The sequence below is a fragment of the Amblyraja radiata genome, chromosome 7, assembly GCF_010909765.2.
Source record: "Amblyraja radiata isolate CabotCenter1 chromosome 7, sAmbRad1.1.pri, whole genome shotgun sequence".
Lineage (NCBI taxonomy): Eukaryota > Metazoa > Chordata > Chondrichthyes > Rajiformes > Rajidae > Amblyraja > Amblyraja radiata.
The window spans coordinates 46,137,544-46,163,837 of NC_045962.1; the positions used below are offsets into that span (position 1 = coordinate 46,137,544).

The 26,294-nt window shown below is 45.5% G+C and overlaps 1 protein-coding gene across 3 annotated transcripts in view; it reads right to left on the bottom strand.

Moving 5' to 3' along the window:
* Positions 1-26,294, bottom strand: part of plekhm3 (pleckstrin homology domain containing M3) — a 128,975-nt gene that overhangs the window by 63,350 nt on the left and 39,331 nt on the right. For all 3 annotated transcript variants that reach the window (XM_033024366.1, XM_033024367.1, XM_033024368.1), the window contains one exon: positions 19,330-19,475. In XM_033024366.1, coding sequence (XP_032880257.1) covers positions 19,330-19,475 — 146 coding nt within the window. The remainder of the gene's footprint in view (positions 1-19,329; positions 19,476-26,294) is intronic.

Here is a 26,294-nt window from a genome sequence, read left to right on the forward strand (position 1 = left end):
TGTGCCTATTTAAACATCACTCTCATATCTATCTCCACAATTATATCCGGCAGCACATTCCATATAGTGTAAAAAACTCGCCCCACATACCTCCGTTAAACTTTGCACCTCTCTTATAACATGTTGACATTTACACCCTGGAATAAATGTTTTGTCTACCCTATCTATGCCTCTCACAATTTAATACATTTCTATCAGGTCTTCACACAGCCTCTGATGGTGTAGAAACATAGAAAATAGGTGCAACAGTAGGCCATTCGGCCCTTCGAGCCTGCACCGCCATTCAATATGATCATGGCTGATCATCCAACTCAGTATCCTGTACCTGCTTTCTCTCCATACCCTTTAGCCACAAGGGCCACATCTAACTGCCACTTAAATATAGTCAATGAACTGGCCTCAACTACATTCTGTGGCAGAGAATTCTAGAGATTCACCACTCTCCGTGTAAACAGAGAGTAGAGAAACCAATAAAAGTTTGTCCAACCTCTCGATGTAGCTAATATCCTCTAATTCAGAAATTATTCTGGTAAACCTCTTCTGCACCCTCTGTTCCCCCTTTCGGAGCTATGGGCCTTCAAAGAAGAAAGTCTTGCCATCAACCATACATATTCCAGAAAATTATAGCCAGTGACCCTCGACATCAGTGGTATTGGAGAGGATTCTTCAGGTAGAATTTACTCGCATTTAGAAGAAAATAGGCTCATTCGGGACTGTCAACATGGCTTGCTCCAGGGCAGGTCATGTCTAATAAACAAACAAATTTCTTGAAGAGTTGACAAAGGTGATTGATGAGGATAGGCTGTGGATGTTGTCTACATGGACTTTATGTAAAGCATAAGATAAGGTCCCTCATGATAGACTGATCTAGAAGATTAAGTGCTTGGGATCCACGGTGATTTGGTAGTTTAGAGTCAGAGCTGGCTTACCCATAAAAGACAGGGAGTGGTGGTGGAATGATGGAATTCTGACTGGAGACTTTTGGCCAGTAGTGTTCACAGGATAAGTAATCAGACATCTGCTGCTTGTGACACATATAAATGACTTGGACGAGAATGTAGATGGGCTGATTAGTAAATTTGCAGATGACACAAAAATTGGTGGAGTTGCAGACAGTGAAGAAGGCTGTCAAAGGATATAGCTCGACGTAGATCAGTTACAGATATGGGCAGAGAAATGGCAGATAGAGTTTAATCCGAGCCATTGCGAGGTGTTGCACTTTCGGAGGACGAATGGAAGAGGAAAGTATACAGTTAATGGCAAGAACAGCATTGATATTCAGAGGGATCTTGGGAACAGATCCAAGACTCCCGAAAGTGGCAACACAAGTAGATAGAATTGTAAAGACACCATATGGTCCGCTTGCCCTGTTTGGTCGGGGTACTGAGTATAAGATTCAAGAGGTCAAGTTACAACTTTATAGAACTTTGGCCAGGCCGCATTTGGAGAATTGTGTCCGAGCTTTGGAGAAGGTGCAGAAGAGGTTTACTAGGATACAGCCTGGAATAGGGGCTATAAGGAAAGGCTGGACAAACTTGATTTTTTTTTCTCAACTGTTGGAGGTTGAGGGGAGACCTGATAGAATTATATGACTAGACCAAGTGGGACCCGTTGGGTTCCGTCCCCTCAACGTAATATTCCACCACTCATCCGTTCCCCCAATGCAATATTTTTCCACGCGGGGTTGCGGGGGGGGGGGGGGGGGGGGGGGGGGGCCTGCGGCATCACACACGCACACTAACTACCCCCCCACACACACACACTAACCCCCCACCTTGATATATTAATATTATAATTAAGCGTTGCAAGAGAGGGAGGGGAGTAGAGAGGGAGGGGGTAGAGAGGGAGAGGGGGTAGGAGGGGCGTAGAGAGTGAGGGGGGGGGTTGAGAGGGAGAGAGTGAAGGGGGTAGAGAGGGAGGGTAGAGGTAGGGGAGGGGGTAGAGTGGGAGAGGGGCAGAGAGGGAGGGGGTAGAGAGGGAGGTGGGGAGGGGAAGGGGAGGGGGAGGGGTTAGAGAGGGAGAGGGAGGTGAGGGGGGTAGAGAGGGAGGGTGGAGGTAGGGGAGGGGGGTAGAGAGGGAGAGGAAGTCGGGGGAGGGGGGTAAAGAGGGAGGGAGGTAGAGGGGGCAGGGAGGTTAGAGAGGGAGGGGGTAGAGAGGGAGGGGGTAGAGAGGGTAAAGAGGGAGGGGGCGTGAGAGGGAGTGTAGACGTTTGAACAACTCTCCCTACCCCTTCTTTCCCTCAATCCCCCTCAACTCACTAGGATCTTTTCCACTCCTCCACTCCCCAAATCCATCCCTCACCTCTTCGAACAGAGCTGATGGAGCTGGGCTTAACGGGTCCGAGCCGAGCGGGGCCAAGCGGAGCCGAGTGTGCGGGGCTGAACAGGTCCCAGCGGGGTCAAACGGGCCGAGCGGGTTGGAGTGCTGGCGTTCCCCTCGTAGGGGGAAGAGAGGGAGGGTGAAGGGGTAGAGAAGGAGAGGGAGGTGGGGTAGAGTGGGAGGGTAGAGGGAGGGGGGTATAGAGGGAGAGGGGCAGAGATGGAGGGGGTTACAGCGAGGGAGGTAGAGTCGGGGGAGGGAGTGTAGAGATGGAGTGGGCGAGGGATCCCAGCGGGGCCAAGCAGGTTGGAGTGACCCTCGAGTGTGCGAGTATATTGTGATATCAGTCCGGATTTTTTTCTTCAAAATGGGTGAGCTTGAAAAACTTTAACTGTTTTTAAAAGATTAGTAACTTGGGAAATATAGGATGAAATATTTATCGCTTCCGGGGGAAAAATGTCAGTAACATTTGTGAAAATGGGAAGGCTGTGGCCTAGCGTTTGGAAGAAGATAGGAATTAAGGAGATTGACAGAAAGCTGACACAACCCTGGCCCACACAGACACAAGAACAAAGGGAAGAGTTTTAGTATAATATAGATTATACAAGGCAAAAATAGCATAGACAGTCAGAACCTTTTCCCCAGGGTAGAAAGGTCAAATACTGGAGTGCATAGCTTAAGGTCACCGGGAGAACATTAAAGATAATGTGCAGTATCATAAGAGGCTTGAGGATGGGTTAGAGGCTTTTAGATGGGTACATAAATATGCAGGGAACAAAGAGACAAGGATCAAATGCAGACAGAAGGGATAATTTGGCATCATATTTGGCTATCACGGGCCAAAGGGCCTGTTCTTCTGCTTTACCTGGTCCCTTAATGGAAATAAAATTGCTATCCTTACCTAGCCTAATCTGTATGGGACTAGAGTTCTGGGCCAAAATGCTTACTGTAGACTGCCATACAGTCATACACCAAGGATACCAGCCATTACCCCAATAATGCAATCCAACAATCAACAATCCAATTTTTCTTTGTGCATTCCTATCAACTCCACCCTCGAGTTACCTGTAACCCACTTTCATGAGGGGCAATCGACAGTCACTCATTAATTTAACAGCCAAGTTGTCTCTATAACTGCCCTCTCAATGGATTTTGAATGATTCTTTATTATCACATGCACCAAGGAACAGTGAAATTCTTGTTTATGTGCCTACAGATCGGAAAGATTATTGCTATACTGGGTGGCGCTGTTCTGGCAGCAGCCATGTCAGCAGCGCGTCAGTTTTTTTTTCCAACCTTTTTTTATTTTTTATTTTGTTTTAAAGTATGCATTTAATGTTCCTTCGTGTGGTTTGTGTGGGGGGTGGTGTGGGGGGGTAAGGGGGAAACCGCTTTGGTCGCCTCCTCCATGGAGAGGCGACTTTTTCCAGGTCGCCTCCCCCGTGGCCTAACATCAAGGATCGGCGCAGCCTTTCCCGGAGACGCGCCCGGGGCTTCAGCGGCGGGCGCAGCGTAGACTCTCGGCGTGGAGCGGGTGAACCCTCGCTGGGGCTCACTGGATGGGAGCGCTCCGTTTCGCTGGCCCTGGGCAGCCGGCAGCCTGAAGTCGCAGCCTGAAGCCGCGGTCTGCAGAGCTCCAGCTGATGCGGCGTCTACAGCCCGGGATCCCTCGTGGGGGACCCGGGGGAAGGAAGAAGCTTCCACCGCCGGCCCGCGGCCAACTTCTACAGCGGGGCCGGCATGGACTTACCATCACCCCTGGAGGGGAGCTTCGACCGCCGGCCCTGCAGTCTACGGTGCTTCTGGCTGCGGCGGGGACTTTAAATCTTGATCGCCGGCCTGCGGCCTACAACATTCTAAAACAGTCTCCGGTGAGGAAGAGCCGATCCTAGACTGACTCTGGACTCTGGTCCAGTCCACGGGGGGGAAATGGAGGAGGACTGGCCAAATTTTTGTGCCTTCCACCACAGTGATGAATGCTGTGGTGGATGTTTGTGTTACATTTTGTGTGTTCTTTATTATTGTATCGCTGCTGACAACCCAAGGGGCGGGGCGCTACTCTGTGAGCGACTCGCGGCGCGCTGCTCCCGTATGTTTGCATGTTTTCTGAGTTGTTTAGTGGTTTTCTGAGAGTCATTAAGTGCGGTATTTAATGACAGCAAGTATGACTACCACGGTAATCTTTGTACTTGCTTTTGAGATCTGTGCACACTGTGTGTGCTCGCAGAAGTCTGTGTTGTATGACTGCTTGTCAGTACATTGTCCTGTTTGTATGTGGAGCCACGTCAAAGAAGATTTTCTGTTGCGACAGACAATAAAGTTTTCTGAATCTGAATCTGAATACATAAGTATAATCCCCAATTAAATACAGAATGCATAGAAACAGCCTACTGAGTTCATATGCAAGAGTCACCAGGTTTTGTAGCCATTTTCAAAGTCCCAGCTGCAGCTGGACATAAAGGCCCGATGCAGCCATGGCCATGATCTGGATCATCCCATGAACCGTCGTCCATCTCTTCACACGGCTATCTTCAGCCTTTGTGCCCCGGGCACCAACTGCAGCCGACCTTGAGGGTGCAGAAGGTAGGACCAACGGTTCTTCTTACCGGACCTTTTTTTTTGCATCCGCCACTGACTCCCTCCACCCCCCTCTCCGGTTCCCGGTCCTCAGGGACAAGCAGGAGCAGGGCTCAGCATATTCCCAGTCCAGGCGGGTTCCCGGTTCCGCGGCATGCGAGCCAAGCCTGCTGCGAGGTATGGCAGTGGCGAGCGGCCTGTCGGGAGCTCGGGCTGCTATGTAAACTCGGTATAAAAAAGTATCGCAGGGCAATTAACTATGAGCAACCAAAGATGACCATGCCAGCACAATCTACCTCAAGTAAATTAAAAACAAATCCAACCTAAATGCAACTAGTTTCACAGTTATCAGGCATGGCATAGTTGGTAAGTCTGACCTCAGAGGTCATAGGTTCAAGACCTACTCAGAAATGAGCACAAATCCAGATGAAATTGAAGAGGAAAGTAATTCTGAGCTCAGAATTGTCATTTTCTTGATGCATTAGACTGAGCATAATCCGATCTGACTATCCAATGGGACTATCTCCACATATCCACATCTTTCATACCAAATTCAGGAAATAAACGATTACCTGTACAATATGAAACTTGGCAGAGTGAAAGCTAACTGCATCGTGCCTTGCAAAAATAGCTAGTATGGAAAATATGTCATCACTAACCATATTACCATAGCACATACAAAAGAACAGCTGCCATTTCATTCACTGGAACTGTGACTTTATTTCAGAAAATGCTTCTGGCTGTAAAGGACTTCTGAATGTTCTAACATCCTATATGTGGACCTCATTTTAAAGTTCAATTCTCTTGTTTCCAACAACGGTTGGATATTTAATATTACTCATTTTACAGAGGTATGCCTTTTGTATTTTTAAATTACTTCACTGACTGTTGTAAACTGCATAGAGGCTGCCAAAGGAAATAAATGTTCCATTCACATTGTGAGGGAGTGCAAAACAAGTTTCACAAGATCATGGTGCTGATTTCATCTCTTTTATGAGAATGACAAAGGTCCGGAAGTTATAAACTAGAATAGTTCAGTAGGTATACTCACTGAACAAATTTTATAGCACCCTTTGATAACGTACAGGTTTAAAAGAAAAAGTAAACCCGTGACCAGACAGACCACTAATGTAGAAGGTATGTTACTGCATGGAGTCAGAATAGACAATGTCTAAAGACATTGTCTACCCGAGATGTTACCTGCCCATTTTCCTCCACAGATGTTGCCTGACATGCTCAAGATTCCAGCATCTGCGCTCTCAGGTCTCCAGAATAGGCAACCTCCTCATGGACACATACAGAGCATCTGTAATTGGTCTTAGCACTTAGGATTAGGGATCCAAAACTCAGTAAGGACTTGCGATTTGAGTGCCATCAATAATAGTTTGTGCTTATAAAACACATGTCCAAGGTGGATAATGGTGGGTGAGAGCCACAGGGGAAAAATTTAAAGACTTGGAGCATAAGCAATGAAAATTGATAGTCAGTGCATGTTTGTCAAGATTGTTCAACTTCTAAATTCAACTTTTTCCTCCCTTTAAAAAACTCTGCTCAGGATTTTTACTATAGAGATCCTATTTACAAAACATCCTCGTTTTGGCCCTGTCCACAAAGCACAACTGTGGCTAAGAATGCTCCTCACCTGCACAGCACAAACAGATCATTCAGCCCAACTGGTCTAGCCCGTGTTTACGCTCTACACAAGTTTCCTGCCAACCCTTGCAACTTATCCTTCCCATTTCTTTGACATGGTTTGCTAATCATCCAGTGTATTTGTAGGCTTTTTTGAGCAGTGTTAATGGTACGTCTCCAGGGTTCCTGGCTATCTGACAATACAGGAAAGATATGGAAGACTGCAGCCATGAGCTTAGTATTGGATTTGAGGTCTTGATATCAACACACTTTTCTTCAATTACTCAAGCATTATCCTGGCACAATGCAAATTTTCATCATGAACCTGTACCTTTGGTGAGAGGTTGGTCTCAAAGTATGGAGGGTGTGGCCATACATCTTTATTTGCTGAGGGTGGGAGGTGGGCTGTGTTTTGCGTGGTAGGCAAAGGTTAATAAAATACCTTTTCCTAAGGTATATTATAATGCAAATACGATTCCCTCGTAAACTTAACTGAATGAACTAACAAAGACCTGGCACTCAGCCTCAGGGTGTGTACAAACACATGTTGTTTGCAAACTGTCGCTCAATGTTTGCGGTCAGGGTGACCGTAGCAGATTAATTGGCCACTGTAAATTCCCTTCAGGTGGTAGGACAAATTTGAAGCAGTTGACTGGCATGCAAGAGCGAAAAGGGACGTAAATGGGTCTAGAGTGGAGGTGAGGTTTTCCATTCATTGTGAAGATTACCACAGGCAACCTGTTGGAGGTGAGGTGCAACACTGCACTGAGGAATATAATGAGTTGAAGCAATAGTCTGCTTTAACTCCATTCTACAGTGGTTTGGGGTCTTTGAAAGCTCTTTTTAGAATTACAACATGCATGTCATTCAGTAGTACATGTAGAATGGAGACGAATTTCTGAGTGCAGCCAAAATTGAGGATTCACCAAAATCTGCCTTTGATGACAGGGTCATGCTTCCTTGGCGTCAAAAAAAGCTATGAGCAGTGGTCGATGAACCCAGAGCAGCGGCTCCCTGAATGTCCTAAGGCTTGAATTCATGCCATATTTTAGCAATTCCATCTGGTTCAGTGTACTTATTGTTTTTCAGCCTACGCATGGCTTTTCCAGGCTCTTGTCAGTCTGAGGTATGACAAGTGTGTTGTGGAACATCGTCAAGGATGCATGCCACAGATAAACCGATGAGTAGATCTTTGAATTGCTCCTGCCAGATGCCCCTATCTCCCACTCCTTAAAATGCTCTCATAGGATAATGTGATAGGAGCAGAATTAGGCCATTCGGCCCATCAAGTCTACTCCATCATTCAATCATGGCTGATCAATCTCTCCTAACTCTGTTCTCCTTCCTTCTCCCCATAACCTTTGACACCTGTACTAATCAAGAATCTATCTATCTCTGCCTTAAATATATCCACTGACTTGGCCTCCACAGCCTTCTGTGGCAAAGAATTACACAGATTCATCACCCACTGACTAAATAAATTTCTCCTCATCTCCTTCTTAAAGGAACATCCTTTAATTCTGAGGCTATGACCTCTGGTCCGACTATCCCACTAGTGGAAACATCCTCTCCACATCCACTTTATCCTAGTCTTTCACTATTCTGTACGTTTCAATGAGGGTCCCCCCTCATTCTTCTAAACTCCAGCGAGTACAGGCCTAGTGCCATCAAATGCTCATCATATGTTGACCTACTAATTCCTGGGATCATTCTTGTAAACCTTCTCTGGACCCTCTCCATAGCCAGTACATCCTTCCTCAGATATGGTGCCCAAAACTGCTCACAATATTCCAAATGTGGCCTGACCAGTGCCTTATCGAGTCTCAGCATTACATCCTGGTTTTTTAATCCAAGCCCTCTCGAAATTAATGCGAGCATTGTGTTGCTTTCCTTCGTTCTTGGGTATCATCAAAGTTGGCCCTTGGATGTTTAGACCATAGACAATAGACAATAGGTGCAGGAGCAGGCCATTTGGCCCTTCGAGCCAGCACCGCCATTCAATGTGATCATGGCTGATCATCCCTAATCAGTACCCTGTTCCTGCCTTCTCCCCATATCCCCTGACTCTGCTATCTTTAAGAGCCCTATCTAGCTCTCTCTTGAAAGTATCCAGAGAACCGGCCTCCACCGCCCTCTGAGGCAGAGAATTCCACAGACTCACAACTCTCTGTGTGAAGAAGTGTTTCCTCGTCTCCATTCTAAATGGCTTACCCCTTATTCCAAAACTGTGGCCCCTGGTCTGGACTCCCCCAACATCGGGAACATGTTTCTTGCCTCCAGCGTGTCCAAACCCTTAATAATCTTATATGTTTCAATAAAATCCCCTCGCATCCTTTTAAACTCCAGAGTATACAAACCCAGCCGCTCTATTCTCTCAGCATATGACAGTCCCGCCATCCCGGGAATTAACCTTGTAAACCTACGCTGCACTCCCTCAATAGCAAGAATGTCCTTCCTCAAATTAGGGGACCAAAACTGCACACAATACTCCAGGTGTGGTCTCACTAGGGCCCAATACAACTGCAGAAGGACCTCTTTGCTCCTATACTCAACTCCTCTTGTTATGAAGGCCAACATGCCATTCGCTTTCTTCACTGCCTGCTGTACCTGCATGCTTACTTTCATTGACTGATGAACAAGGACCCCCAGATCCCGTTGTACTTCCCCTTTTCCTCAACTTGACACCATTTAGATAATAATCTGCCTTCCTATTTTTGTTACCAAAGTGGATAACCTCACATTTATCCACATTAAACTGCATCTGCCATGCATCTGCCCACTCACCCAACCTGTCCAAGTCACCCTGCATTCTCATAGCATCCTCCTCACAGTTCACACTGCCATCTGCAAATTTGCTAATTTTACTTTGAATCCCTTCATCTAAATCAGTGATGTATATTGTAAACAGCTGGGGTCCTAGCACCGAGCCTTGCGGTACACCACCAGTCACTGCCTGCCATTCTGAAAGGGATCGTTAATTGTCTTGGCAGCTCTGAATGGCATTATGGTTACAGTTAATTGATGCAGTTATCTCCTGCACCCATCATTTGTTCTTTAGGTTGTAATGTTTTGTCCCCAGGTGCCAATGGATTTATTTATTTTCCCTTGAGGCGTGCCAGACTTTCAGTCCAAGAAAGCTGTGCTTTTATACTTAATTAGATCCTGGATATCAAGGATATGCTCATCAATCTAGTCCTGGCATTTTCTAGTTGAGAAGCCAAAGCGTCTTCACAGGTGTTAATTATTGCATTGTTTATTGCAAACAGGGCACTGTACAAAATAGAAGCAGCAACAAGCCGTCTGCCCTTTTGCATCTTTCCTGCCATTCAAAGAGATTCTTGTGCAAATCCCATGTTCTTCAATTCCCATTAATATAGTAAAACTCCAATAGTCCAGCATCTTCTGGACTCCTGAACAAAAATCAAAAAGTGCTGAGGAAACCAACAGGCAGCAACTGTGGTGGAAAATGGACCCTCCTTCAGACTCAAAGTAAGCTTCATTTAACATTTCACAGTGGAGCATTGGACGCAAGGGACTGCAGATGCTGGCATCCTGAGCAAAAAACAAAGTCCTGGAGGTACTCAGTCCAGGGTCAGTCTGAAGAAGGGTCTTGACCTGACACAAATGCTGGATCACCCACTGAGTTCCTCCAGCACTTTGTTTTCTGCTCAAGATTGTAGCACCTAGTCTTTTCTGTCTCTCTAATTAGTACTAGATTTTCTGACTATTGGATGTTACTATTATTAGTTAAAAAGAGATACAAAGACTCTCTTAGAACATTACTAAGGAGTTGGTACTTGGACCCACACCACTGGGAACTGCAAGCATTGGATTTTCCTGTTTGATGAACTTACATAAAAAGTGGTGCTCACTCATATGAGGAAGCTAGAGGAAGCAAAGAGAATCTCACAAATCAAGAAACACTGCATCTCTACTCCAGTTACATGTATGATAGGAACATTTGAGACCAGAATGGTCATATCAGCTTTCAATACACATTGCGACATTATAGATTAGATCTCATGATCTTACTTGAGAACTAGTGACCACAAAAATAACTGATGTACCTTCAACACACCAGTAATTCACTTTTTAAAATATTACAGTGGTATAATCTTTTTTTCCAATGAACGAGGAGAGTTTAAAAGGAGCATGGAAATAAAACCTTGGTCAGTTTAAAGGAATCGCAGGGAATGGGATCTTGGTTATTTAAAAGGACTCATAGAGTGGAATCAGAACTGGTGAACCAGATGCCAAAATCATCAGGTTTACTGAAAATTGGATGGCAGATTACTAGAGTTTTGCTGCCTTCACAGTCCTTGGGATAGAGAAAGGTGTTCTCATCTCAAACCTGACTCGTCGACCCTTTATGCTGAGACAATGATCCTGATTCTAGATATCTCATTAAGAACCATGTTGCTCCGTTAGTCACCTTATCTCGTTCCATAATAATTAGTTCAATCAGATTCTTCAGAGGGAGTTGATAACAACAGAATCTTAATACGTGGATGAACCTTAAAGGAATCTCTTCCGTCAAAGATTACTGTATACCAAAGTCTGTTAACTTACTCCCATAGAACCCCTCACATTCCAGGAATTAATCTGGTGAAACTCTATTGTAACTCATTGAGTCATGCAGCATGGAAACAGGCCCGTCAGCCCACACAGTTGGTGCTGACCATCAAGCACTGATTTACACCAATCCCATGCAAGTGTATCGTTCTGTGGGGAAGAAGACCCAAGAACTCTGCTGGCTCTTCTCTGATTAATACCCTGTCCATTCGGTTAGAACACCACCAGGATATGCAAACATTTAATAAAAAGAAACACTCACAATTTACCAACATGTGCTTTTCTACGTGTGAAGCAATTGTATTTAGTCTCGTCATCTGACCACCAGAGGGAGTTGATAACAATAGAATCATAATATTTCTTAAAGGAGCCTCTCCCGTCAAAGATTACAGCATTAGCGCAGACCAGCTGCTGTGGGATACTCTGCTCCACATCTAGAATGAGGGACTGTGCCTGCCATTGTGGTGTTAATACTCAATCCTCTGACTGAGGTCAATTTCTAGCTTTCTATTCCCTTCATTCTAGCATGGACAATATGCTTTGGCTATTATGCCTTTATTCCTCGGGTTTCACTGCCTAACACCTGTACGGGAATGTGGCGTCAAATTACAGACAATGAGGTCCAACATGTTTGCAAATGCTAATGGAATATCACTGATTAATGCAGAAGTTTCCTTTGTTAACACTTTCTTTTGACTTTTTACAAACCCCCAACCTGCTCACGTGCTACTTTGGTCAGTCACTACAATCAAGCACTATGGTTGCATTCAACCATTGTTCAACCAAGGTGGCTTTACTGACAACTCCACATTAAATAATGACATACCTGTCAAACACACCGATCAGAATACAGGGTCTCTTTGGGTTACAGATGACCTGACTTGCAGTTATATATTTTAAGCAGCTTTCAATATAGTAATAATACAATTTTATTGAGTATTCAGTAATGACTGGAGTATATATTCAGTTAAATTATGGCTGGTGTTAGGGCAAATATTCAATGAAATGAAAGAATTGTAGCGAGTGTACGTAGAATGATATGATGTTGGTTACTGTGTCTGTGGCTCGTTTGAAACCCATGTCCAAATCGAATGTAGTAGCATGCATGCGAAAGAGACCTTCATGCCGCAGCATGCCGCAGCATGCGAAAGAGATCTTCATACGGGCGCTGCAAGGGCGACCTGTGGGAGTCACGGCGAAGAAAAACGTACAGGCAGCCCATCAGCGGCAGTGGCACATGGGAAGGGGCCTCTCCATGACGCGATGTTGGGATGGGAGACAGGGCGCTGACCCTCTCCCCGCAAGAGGATCAGCACCGATGACGGGGTTCCCGGAACACATCAGCAGCAGGGACAAACTCCCCGGGGACGGTGAGCGGAGCACCATATACCAACTTCGAGGGGAACGATGAAAGATCCTCCTTGGGGGCCGTCCGAATCCCCAACAGGACCCATGGCAACTCGTCCATCCACCCAGGGCCCGTGAGACGAGTCTTCAGGGCGGCCTTCAGACAGCGGTGGAACCGCTCCATCAACCCATTTGACTGGGGATGGTACGCTGTTGACTGGTGGAGCTGCGCCCCCAACAGGCGGGCCATGGCGGACCACAGTTCGGATGTGAACTTGGCACCCTGGTCAGACGTGATGTGAAGTGGAACCCCAAAGCGGGCAATCCAGGTTGCCACGAGGGCACGAGCGCACGACTGAGTTGAAGTGTCTGTGAGCGGGATGGCCTCCGCCCACCGCATAAAACGGCAGTGGCCTCACGATGTCCACGTGTACGTGATCGAAGCGAGCGACCTGCTTCCGAAGTCCGTGCCACATAAACCTTGCGGCCACCATAGTGACCGTGGCCCGGATGGATGCGTGGGCCAGCCCATGGATCACCTCAAACACGCGGCGGCGCCAGGCCGCCAGAACGATAGGCCTTGACTAACCCGTGGATACGTCACAGAGGATGGAACCCCAGTGACCCAACGGCACGTACCGTACCAGAGATCGCGGTACGGTACACCGGCATCTCGACTTCCAGCTGGGCCGCCGCCAAGGCGGAGTAATCTATTCCCGAGGCCGGGTTAAGCACGGCTTCAATTGCCGGATGGGACAAAACATCCGCCACGAGGTTGCATTTCCCGGTGATGTGTCGGACGTCCGTTGTTTACTCCGAAATAGCCGCCAGCTGGCGCTGCTGATGGGCGAACCAAGGATACAAAACCATCGCGAAAGCAAACGTGAGGGGCTTGTGGTCCGTGAAGGCTACGAAGGAACGGCCCTCGAGGAAGTACCGGAAGTGCCGCACTGCGAGGTGTAAGACGAGCAACTCCCTGTCAAAATGCTGTAGCGCTGCTCAGGTGACGGTTAAAGAAGGCGAGAGGCCACCAATGGCCGTTAATCGACTTCCAAAACGCCGCCAACCACAGAGTCCGAAGGATACACGAGCATAGTCGCCTGAGCCAAGGCCTCCTTCGCCCCTTCAAAACACTGCCGTGGTGACAGCGTTCCACTGTATCTCCCGTTGCTTGCCCGTCAGCAACTGGAAAAACGGCCGCAAAGGTTTGGCAGCCGCCGGAATGAACTGGTGGTAAAATGTGACCATCCCTACGAACTCCCGGAGGCCACGTACCGTAGCAGGCCATTGGAACTGGCAGATTGCCTCAACCCTGACTGGCAGAGGCACTGCTGTGTCATGTCACCCGATACCCCAGGAAGTTGATTGTCCAAAGGCCGAATTGACACTTGCCAGGGTTAATTACGAGGCCAAGGTAACTGAAGCGCTGGAAGAGTAATAATAATAATAATAAATTTTATTTAATGGGCGCCTTTCATACATCTCAAGGACACCTTACATAGTAATCGGAATAAAAACATATAATTGGAGTAAAACAAGTAATTAAAGACATCACAATGACACAAATTAAAAACAGAATTCAATCCAAAAACAGAAAATCAAAAACAGTGTGAAGAGAGAGCAGCGGCAACCAAATCGTGCCAGCGTCCACTCTCTCTTCACGGCAGCCATCTTGGACACAGACCTACAAGACTACAGTTAGACAAGAAAATAAATCATCCCCCCACAGTGGATAGCACTGTGGAGGAAGGCACAATGTCCAGTCCCCACCCCATGTTCACCCCAAAGTCAGGCCTATTGGGGCCACCGCAGTTGCCTCTACGGAGGCCCGATGTCCCTGGCCGTTCTCACCGGGTGGTCTTGCCCCGGCGTCGGGAGAGTCCTTTCGGCGGCTGGGCCACTTGGAACGGCCGCTTCTTGGTTGGAGCCCGCGGCTGCCGAAGCCGACAAGGCCGCGTCGGTTTGGCGCTCCTAGGCTCCCGATGAAAAAGTCGGCGCCCGCTCTCCGCATTGCCGCCTCTACGCACGCCGTCTCTCCGCACGCCGCCTCTCCGCTCCGCAAACCCGCAGCCCGGAGATGTTGCTCACGGCGGTCCAGCTCGCCAGAGCTCCAGCGCGGCGACCCAGGCAAGGCATCGCCCGCTCCAGCGCTCCAATGCTGTGTCGCCACGCAGGCCGAGGTGCTGGGTGGTTCCCGCCAAGAAACGGCGCTCCAAGCCCGCTGGTAGGCCACGACGACGGGTCGACGGGCAGCCCGGAAAAAAGGCTGCCACACCGACCAGGTAGGGACCTATAAATAAAGTAACACCTACCCCCCACATTAAAAGACCATATCCCCTACAAACAAAAAAAAACAGGACTCACTAAAAACTAAAAAAAAACGAATTAAGACGGACGGCTGCTGCTAGCAGCCGTTCACCAAGATGGCTCCTCCTCCACTGTAGACGCAGGTGGACGCAGTGTTCCTCTCGCGAGCGACTTACCATGAGAATGTCGTCCAAGTAGACAAACAAGAAGTCGAGCCCACGCACCACGGTGTCCATCAGGTGCTGAAAGGCCTGTGTGGCGTTCTTGAGGCCGAAGGGCATCCGCAGGAACTCGAACAACCCGAACGGGGTGATAATTGCCGTCTTGGGGAATCCTCCGGTCGCACGGAGATCTGGTGATATCCCCGGACTAGGTCGATCTTGGAGAAGAACCTAACCCCGGCCAGATGTGCTGAGAAGTCCTGTATGTGGGAAATAGGGTAACTGTCAGTGGTTGTGGCCTCGTTAAGGCAGCGGTAGTCCCCGCACGGCCTCCAGCCGCCGGACACCTTCGGCATCATGTGCAGCGGGGAGGCCCATGGGCTGTTGGAGCTTCGAACGAGGCCCATGGCCTCCATACTCCGAAACTCCACTTTTGCTGTGAGGAGCTTGTCAGGAGCGAGCCTGCGGGCGTGGGCGTGGAGCGGTGGACCAGATGTCAGAATATGGTGCATGACACCGTGTCTCAGGCTGGCCGAGCCAAACTTGGGGGTGACAATGTCCGGAAGCTCAGCCAGTACCTGGGCGTAGACATTGTCCACCGTCGCCAGGGGGTTGCTGACTGGTGCGGTGGGCACAGTAGAGCGCAAGGAGATCTTCTCAAAAGTTGACGCGTGGATGAGACGTTGGCCCTTCACGTCCACGAGGAGCGACTGCGCCCGCAAGAAATCTGCGCCCAGCAGCAGCTGGGCCACGTCCGCGATGATAAAAGGCCAGGTGAAATGGCACGCGCCGAAAATGACAGGAACCGTGTGTGGATTAAACTGCCATTCACAGCAGTTAATGGGGGGACTCTCTTACCAGCACGAAGGTCAAGTCCAGATGGGGGCAATACGCTGACCTCCGCCCCGGTGTCTACCAAGAACCTGAGCCCATGCGCCGGTCCCAGACATACAGTCGATGGATCCTGCCAGCCACCGCGGTGACTATCGGCGGCCGGCGCTGCCGTTTTCCGGAAACAAACATGGCTGGCGGCATTGGCGGGCTGTTGAACCCCAGCGCTGGTGGTAAAAACTCAACATCCTTCTCCTTGGATTTCCTGGGTCCTGCTCAGCCATCCTCCTCTCCTGTGCCACTTGTCTGGTCTGTGGCTCAGCCATCCTCCTCTCCTGTGCCACTTGTCTTGTCTGTGGCTCTTGTGGCGTGGCCCTCTTGTGGGCTTGGTCCTGGGTCGCTGGGCCTGCCAGGGCGTTGAATCAATCCGGTCCAGCGATTCCGGGGATTCCAGCGGTTCCAGGTATTCCAGCGCACCCACCTGCTGCTGGTCCGAGATCCACAGCTCATCAGCGCGGGCCGCTAGCCGGATGGGATCTTCAAAGCTCTCCCCCGCGAGCTGCCGGCGGATGTAAGTAAGTAAATTCAAAGAGCGGGCAGGGCAGGTGGTCGCCCATGAGCATGGCTTCTCGCTCATGAGGGCCGAGGTCATCCGGTCGCCGAACCCGCCCATGTTAAGGACCTGACAGGCGCGCTGCATTCGGCTCGGCCCGTAGATCCGAAGCAGCAGCTCCTTGAGGTCTGTATACTTACCCACAACCGGTGGATTATCCAGGTAAGGAATGACCCAACCGGCCGTCTGCTGGTCAAGGGCGCTTACTACATAGTGATAGCGGGTCTCATCGGCTGTAACGCCGCGGATATAAAGTTGGGATTCGGCCTGTCGAAACCAAACCCTGCGAGGTCTAAAATGTAGGTAGCTTCAGGGAGACCGCGTTGAGTCTGGCCTCGTCGGCCTCGTAGGCGGCAGCGCCAGAATGCATTTTCTTTTCAAATTTCCCTTCCAGGATTACACTCCTGGGCACTGAGGTCACCAGTGTGGCAGGGATGCAAAGGATTCTAGCCAAAAACTAATCGGACAAGGGTTGCATGCACTAGATGTGTTTATTCTCTCCAATGCAGCTCCCTACTCCTCAAAGGTCACCGCCACAGGTGCCGCCACAAAATAAACATTTTTTGTCGATGGTCACATATGCACTATAAGAACTCTGGTCCAAGGATTACAAGAAGTCTTCAGGAAATACATTTTAACCTACTACAGAGAGCTAATTCAAACAAAATTACTTGTATTAGAAAAAAAACAAAATTTTAAATCTTTCTTTAAATAATTTTGTTTATGTTCTCAAAATACCTGCTATGAGCTAAATAATATATCAAGAATCAGTTTATTGGGGTTATCAAAGAGTCCATTTATTTTTCAATTGAAGTGGGAATGCTATGTGCTAGGAGATTGGATGTTATGTCACACTGGGGGAGAGTAATGGGAAGATCGACACAAAATCCTGGAGTAACTCAGGTTTTTTTTATTTGGAGACCAGTGACCAGTGGAGGGCCACAGGGATTGGTGCCAGGTCCACTAGCATTTGCTATACACATTAACAATTTGAATGATAACGTAGTTAACATGGTAAGTAAATTTGCAGATGGCGCCAAAATATTTAGTATAATGCACGGTGAGGAAGAATATCTTAGTTTACAATAGGATCTCCATCAGAAATTGGTATTTAACTGACAAGTTACTAAAGAACCTAAAGTTACTAAAGATGCTGCCCATTGGTATGTTAAACTTGGGCAGGATTTACACAATAAATAGTAGAGCCCAACAGTGTGTTGCAGAACAGAGAGATCTGGCAGTGCAGGCATATGGTTCCTTGAAAGTGGTGAATCACATGAACAGTGTTATGATGAAGGCGTTTGGTACACTGGCGTTCAGTGGGATGCACAGCTATAAAGAGAGTCATAAAGTCATAAAGTAGGTATGTTGCAAAGCCTACCTGAAGCGTCTTTGAAAATCTGTCGCTGCGGGTGTGCGCGATTTTGGCGCCGTTTAGAGGGGGGCGGGTTTAAAACGCGATTTTCTCTAGGCTGTTCAAAACGAAGATGTTCAGCCTAGTTAATTATTAACCAAAAATCGCTGGAAGACCCCGTCGCAAAAGCTATTATTAGGTTTAAAGGCCTCGTAAAATAGTTATAGTAGTTTAAAAATCAATCTCTAAACCCGCGACCGCCAGCAACCGCAGGGTCTCATAAAGCAAACCACAAAAGGTAAGTTGTATATTTTTACATTAAAAAGGGCTTCTAAAGATCCCTTTATACAAAGTTTAATATTGCGAGTAGCTCATTTTGGCCCCGTTATATCCCGCAGTATTTTTCTGGGCATTTGAGGGTACAAATCTACCGCAATGTGAACGTTCTAAACCAGCGCGTTCACAGGATCCCACTAGAAAGCTGATTTAAATGGGCATTTATTTACAGCAATTAAACACTAAATTCCTTCCATTTGGTCTATAAATTAATGTAAATGAGATTTAAAAATCATGTTATATTGTGAATTATTTGTGAATATTATTTGGACATTTAGGCTATTTAAAAATGTTAATCATTTATTAAGAAATGGATAGATGTTTAGATCTAGTAATTGAAGTCTGAAATTAGCTACAATTAGGTAACTAACTAATTATATGCTTTAATTTCAGGTCATCCAAGTAAGATTATTTTATATTTGTTTCAGAATGCTTCAATCTATGATAACTGAAAATTTCATTCAGTTCTCTTAATTTTTAAGAAAGTTATGGGCTTTTGACTGTTCACGATCACAGCTTTTTTGTTATGTCCATAGAAAATCAATAGGGAACAAGATGCTCATTTCCCAGTATGAAAATGGCCATAACATTTTAAATACTTGAGATATGAAAGTGAATTAGGTGTCAAATTAAACTTATTTTTATGCTTTATCTGATGGGATAAATTGCAGACTTGATTTTTAAAATCTCAAAATTTTGTAACATTGCTACATAAAGCACGAAAACACAACTGGGAAGGCATAAAAACGGGGATCTCGAATCATGAACATCTTCAAGTACATTGATGTTGCTCTGTTTCTTCTATTATCCTTACTACTGCACTAATAAAAGTGATTTGAATACCTTAACTTAGTTTAGTTTAGAGATACAGTGTGGAAATGTAGAGTGCATGCTGACCAGCGATCACCTAATTTATTACAATCGGTAATAAAGGACACCATCTCCCCCCCCCCCCCCCCTGTGTAGTCCATTATAGCGAGAGTTTACTGTATTTGAATGGTTAAAACGTTGATAGGTGGATTTCAAAGTGTGAAGTCAACAATTTTCAGCCAAAAATACAGAAGGCGTTTCCAAATAGTGAAAAGTTAGAGATTATAATAATTTCAAAGGGACCATGGTAATGAGGTTTGGAGATATTGCGTGAAATTGATTGTATAAAGATCATTTTAAATCTCATGAAAAGAGCACACAAAAGAATCAAAATGTATTTCAACAAGGTGGCAGAGGTTATGCTACAATTATCGCTACATTTCGCAAGAGGTTGCAAGGGAGTAACAGACCTTGTGTTTGGCGGTGTCCCAGTTGTGAACCAGTCGAGCAGGGATCAGAAAGAGATCGTCCACGTGACATGTTTGGCAATAGTACCAGCCACTGTAGGCACACACCTTGGCAATCCCATAGGACAAACCCACTGGTCGTTGACATCCTATTAAAACAAAATTATTGGATTAAAAAAAAAATCTCAAATACAAGTGGATCAAGCAGAGGAGAGAGGAGAGAGGAGAGAGGGAGAGGGAGAGGGAGAGGGAGAGGGAGAGGGAGAGGGAGAGGGAGAGGGAGAGGGAGAGGGAGAGGGAGAGGGAGAGGGAGAGGGAGAGGGAGAGGGAGAGGGAGAGGGAGAGGGAGAGGGAGAGAGAAACAAAAACAGAGTTAACACTTCTGATTGTTTAAGAAGGAACTGCAGATGCTGGAAAATCGAAGATAGACAAAAATGCTGGAGAAACTCAGCAGGTGAGGCAGCATCTATGGAGCGAAGGAAATAGGCAATGTTTCGGGCCGAAAACCCTTCCTCAGTCTGAAGAAGGGTTTCGGCCCGAAACGTTGCCTATTTCCTTCGCTCCATAGATGCTGCCTCACCCACTGAGTTTCTCCAGCATTTTTGTCCACGTAACACCTCTGATTGATGACTTTCCAGTTCTTGGAATTGTAAATAACAAGTGACAGGAGCAAAATACAACTGCCTTCAATTAGTTTTTAAGTTCTCAAAGAAAACCAAAATTACTAATGTATATGTATGGCTATCTATTGGAGTGAATACCAACAACGTTCTTCAAATTAATGCCTTGAGATTTTTGCATTCACCCAAAGGAAATACATGTACTTGATTTAACATCTCATTCAAAATACTGCATCTCTGACAATGCAGCATTGGGTTGTGGGTTCGGACTTGTACCAACAGACATCCGCTAAAAACACTTCAGTTATACCAAAGCAAATCATTAACAGTGACAATGCACACCCCAATCATTATCTCTTTTCTATCGGGCAGAAGATACAAAAATTTGAAAACATGCATCATGTCTGCAAGAACATCTTCTTTGCATTATCTCTAAAGACTCTTGGAGGGAGGGAATAAGATGCAATTTTTCTCAAACATTTTACTACTTGTCTGTTTATGAGCTTCACCAGCAGGGCCAGCATTTATCCTTAATTGCTTTTGAAGTGGTGTTGAGCCACTTTTTAGATCTACTGCAGTTCCTTCAACTGAAGAAGTTCCTTCAGTGTTTCTCTGCATTTGATGCCCTTGTCCTTGGTCATAGAAATGCTGTTTATGAGAATCATCCCATACGGTAATTGCAGTGCATTTAATAGATAGTACACAGCAACCACAATATATCAGTAGTTTAAAGAATGAATTATCAGAGTGGGGGCAGGAGTGCTAATCAAGCAGATTGTTTTGTGCTGCCTGGTGTCAGGCTGCTTGTGTTGTTGGAGCTGTACTCATCCAGGCAAACAAAGAATATTCCACTGTGTTTCTTGTGCTCTAGATCATGGAAAGGATTGGGGCTATCGGCAGGTTAGTCATTCAATGCAGAACACAACCTCGGAACTGCTCTTGTAGTTGCAATATTTATGTGGCTATTTCTTGACAGTGCTGACCCCGAGATGTTAATGAATAGGTACTTAGCAATGGAATTGCCATTAAATGTCAAGGATGGGTGATTATGCACTCTTAATGGATGTGGTATTCCCTGGTAAATTTGTGGCATGAATGATATTTGCCACTTATCAGCCCATTTGTGCGATGAATTGAGCTGCGTTCACAACTCTCTGCAATTTCATACGGTCATGGGCGAAACAGCCGCTAAACCAAATTGTGATACATCCGGTATAAATTGGAGAGTGTAGTTGGAGACATGTTGAATTCATTTAGCTTTCTGAGGAAGGAGAGGCATTGATGCGCTTTCATGGCCATAGCTTCAATGTAGTTGGACCAGGACAAATTGTCAGTGATTTTTGCATCTAGGAACTCGAAACTTGACCATAGTGCCCGCCATATTATTCATCCAGAATAAAATAAAACTCTAGACTTCTTGTCCTTCAATAATACTGTTAATTCACATTTCATTCCCAGTATGTTAACAATACACCTGGGTTGGAATATCTGAACAATGCTTGCACAGCCTCACCAGCCAGTATTGTAGTGGATGACTGGACGTCCAAGAACAAATCCACCTCCAATACTGCTTTACCAATACAAACAAAATAAGCAAGGTAATAATACAGTGCTGACCATCATCACAGTAACTACATAACAAGAGAGATAAAACTACGCTGAATGAATAAACTGACAAGTTAGTTATAAAACACAACAGAAATAAAGGCTAGCTATAGTTTAACTGCTTAACAGATAAAGACTTTCCATTAGTAGTAAGGCAGTAGATCTCAGATTGAAGACCAGATCATTGCTGTTCACAGCTGTGATAACAAATCATGTCACTGCACAATGGCTTCAAACCCCACCCAATTGTATCCCTTCATAGTCTGGCGGTCACAAAGTCCAAACATGTAACCACACCTCATTTTTGGCTACTATTCAAGGGCCTACTACTGTTAAATGGATATGGACAGGTCTGTGCTGAACTGTGCTCACCTCCATGATCAAACATCCTAACAAATCTCAATCAAGAGAAATAGCTGCTTGTGTTAGAAAAGGTGATGGGGTCCAGGGATGCTAAAGCATTGCAAATTGCTAAATCGATTCAAAATTCATAAGCATATCATGGGTGCTGGGACACAAATCCATACATGTAACTTTCACAGAATAGTTTAATCTGTTCTAAATTAGAAAACTGATGCTCACAGATTTGTACAGTCATTTTGGCCCATTTAATTTGCTTCAGCTCTTTGGTGCCACCTCCTTGTTTGTACCCCATAATGTTGAAGGGAAATTAAGGAGGGATTATAAATATCTGACTACATTTTCTTCTGCCACCCCTCCAGGCAGTGCATTCTTGATCATAACGCTGTTAACTCCTCCCAGCTGCTTTGCCAATTATTTTAAATCTGTATCTTCTGGAATGTGCTAAATGACGAGCATTCTTCGTGTAGCATTGAGAAGGTGCTGCACTGTTGGACCTGCCGCCTTCCAGATGAATCGATGAATACATTCAACTTCTCAGTTGGGAATGAAAGATCCATTACATTATTTTGAAGGTAAATACAGACTATTCAACGATGTGCTTGCCGATATTTACTCCCGAGCTCGATTATCAGGTCATTACTGCATTGCAGAATTTAGGATCAAATAGGTTGTGCCATCACCAACCACAATAATAATCACAGTTCAGATACCTTAAAGACATGACAAAAAAGTTTATCTTTTTACATTCACTGGTGAAAATTAATTATCATAGAAGTCTTAATGTTACGCCGATGACACCCAGATCTACCTCGGCACCAAATCCCCCCACAACCTCCCCCCTCTCCCATATCAACTCCTGTTTGTCAGCTATAAAAACCTGGATGCAACATAACTTCCTCAAACTCAACAGCGATAAAACAGAATTCCTCCTCATAGGCTCCAAAGCCACATTCAGCAAAATCAATAACCCCACTCTCACCATCGACGGCACCACTGTCTCCCCATCTCCCCAGGCCCGCAACCTTGGCGTGATCTTTGATTCCACATTCTCCCTTGAGCCTCACATCCGCCATGTCATTAAAACCTCCTTCTTTCATCTCCGCAACACCGCCAAACTCAGACCCTCTCTCACACCTCCCGCTGCTGAAAGACTCATCCATGCCTTCATCTCCTCCCGACTGGACTATTGCAACTCACTTCTCCTTGGCATCAGCTCCACCTACATCAACCGACTCCAACTGGTCCAGAACGCAGCCGCCCGACTCATCACCCACACCAAATCCTGGCATCACATCACTCCAGTCCTCAAACAACTTCACTGGCTTCCCATCTCCCATTGGATCACCTACAAAATCCTGATCCTCACCTACAAAGCCCGCCACCATCTGGCCCCCCCCCCCATATCTCACTGACCTCCGCTCCCCCTACCAACCCTCACGGTCCCTCAGATCCATATCAGCCGGTCTCCTCTCCATCCACAAGTCCAACCTCCGCAGTTTTGGGGACAGAGCCTTCTCCAGGGCAGCTCCCAGGCTCTGGAACTCCCTCCCCCAACTGATCCGCAATTCCGTGTCCCTCACCATCTTCCAGTCCCGCCTCAAGACCCATCTCTTCACCTCTGCCTATACCTTAGCCCCACGTCCCCCTCCCTTTTCATCTGTGCATTAATAGCCTCATATTGTGTTTTGTATTGAATTCTGTCTTTACTTTGTGTACTAGTCATGTCTCTACTATTTATTTCATTCCCCATACATGTTTTTCCTCTACCTGCTAAATTTTTGTAAGGTGTCCTTGAGACTCTTGAAAGGCGCCCATAAATAAAATTTATTATTATTATTATTATTATTAATTAAAAATCCTTTTGATATTAGTGGATGTTCACTGCAGCAAGAGCAAGCAGCGGGACATCAATATCAGGAGACAAAGGTTCGCCTCACTTGACTTTAATCCGTAAAATGAGAAGGGCATCTTTTAGGCTCCACAGTGGAATCTTATAAAACACACACAAAAATGTAAGGAACCTGCGTCACATCAATAAGAGAAATTAATCACAGTACATCAAAGAGCCATCACGTTCAAAGTAACGTGCCTCTGGAGTTCAGCAATCCCCTTTTAACAATTGCTGCCAGATGGTGAATGGGGATGGGGGTAGGGGAAAAACAAAGATCATTAAGTTGTATATAGTCTACACTGACACATTCAATGTTACTGGGCAGTATTTTACTACTATCATCAAGATATGTTTTTACATATGTTTAATAATCTAAATTATTGTTTAAGTTACACATAAACAATAACAGTGAATATTACTACGGATGGATTACAATGTGCCATTATTGAACTAAACTAGGAATTTGTGAGCTGGAATTTGTTCGTGATTACTTTGGCTCTCGTTCTATCAGATCACAACATAGTGCGTGAATGGCAGCAGCCTATTCCTCGATGTAGGTTCAGCAGTTATTCTGAAATAACTACCCATTCCTTTGACTGGGTAGGAAAAGGCTGCCCCACAATGCCTCAGGAATCCACAGGTTACCCCTTCACCATACGGGAATTTTAGGATTGTCCTTCTTCAACTTAAACAGATGTTGCAGGACTTCTTTGGCGCTCTACTTATTTCATCTCGAGTGATCAAGGAGTCGCATGTACCAGTTTTCAGTAATGCCTGCTCTATTCAGCATTCTACGCCATGCATCACGGTGCTTGAATAGCATGGCTAAGTTTTTTTTTCGCTACCACCGTGTCTGAATTGCATTATACAACTACTTATTTACATAGATCTTGGAAAGGGGGAGAAGAAACACCACAAAGGAAATCGTTGCTTTGATGTTACATTCAAAAGCAATGCAGGATGAGAAATGTATTCACTCTTGGGTACTAATTAGTCCTGTTTGTTACATGAATAGGAAAGTCTCAGAACCTCACCAACAGGAAGACAGTCTACCTACAGTGAAGAGGCTGGAGAGTGTGCACTCCCTGTCCAGACCATACAGCCTTTTGTAATATTTCCCAGGGTCAGGGTTCGATTAGTGTTAAAGAATGGTACATTGAATCAGACTAAAAAATAAGGGAGTAGGAGGGGGTAGTGGGGGTAGAGAGAAGGAATTGGGACAAAGCTTTGTTCGGTCAAAGCTTCATTTAACCACACAGGCTTCAAACGGAACATTTTTAACCTTGAATCCTTCAGAGTGACATCATTCGAAGAGAGAGGTGGCTTTCTCCCATCCCATCGTTTATAGCTGTCTCAATGTATTCTCAAAATACTGCTTAACATCAATCCAAATTCAAATTACTGCCAAACTGATATCAGTTGGGAACAGTACCAATTAAAGGAGGTTGTATGAAAAAAATATTTAAAATGTAGGTATCTGAAAATTTAAAAATACTACATTTTGAATATTAAGTGCATAGAAATCTATATGTCATAAATCACCCCTAAAAGACTAGAAAAACCAATGGACCATCCTAAAAAAAATCCTGATCTACAGAATAGATGGTGGTGAAAAAAAGAAATCCAGCAACATAGCAAATACTATTATATGCACAGTTCTTTAAAAAATTGTTACAGCAAATTATGTCTCAAACACATAAGCTAACAGCCAAGAACAGAAAATAACTCAAGGCCAGAAAGTCAGTCAGTACCCTCTGGAAAAAAAACACCTTTAATAGCTGCTCAACGGAAATTGCATCTTTGGCGTGACTGTCCCCGACTAAACGTCATCTTAGTGTTACGCACTTGGCAAATGCTCAAAGGCCGCAAATTAGCTGAAAATCAACAAACTCATGGAGCAGTCAGAATCACCAGAGATATTGATATTGATTTATTATTGGCATGCTTAGTTTATTATTGTCACGTGTACTGAGGTACAATAAAAAGCTTTTGTTTACATTCTACCCAGTCAAAAGAAAACTATGCATGATAAGAGTCAAGCTGTCCACCATGCACAGATAAAGGGTACAACATTGACTGTAAGGTATAACACTGAAGTCCGATTAAAGATAGTTCAAAGTATACAGACGGACGGTGAAATACTTTATTTTGCGTATTATCCAGTCAAATCTGCATGAGACACAAGCACAACAAGCGATTCACAAGCACAACAAATAGTGCCATGACAAAATAACAAGGGTGCAAATATGGTGTTATTGCAGTGATACTGCTACAGAGAAGATGCAGATTAAAAAAAAGTGCAAAGCCCATAATGAGGGCGATCGAGTCTAAACCATAACTTATGAAAGGTCTGTTCATTAGTCTGAAAATAGCAGGGAAGAAGCGTCCCTGAATCGGTGGTATATGCTTTCAAGCTTTTGGATTTTCTGCTCGATAGAAGAGGAAAGAAGGAGGAATGATTGGGGTGCAAGCGATCCTTGATTATGTTT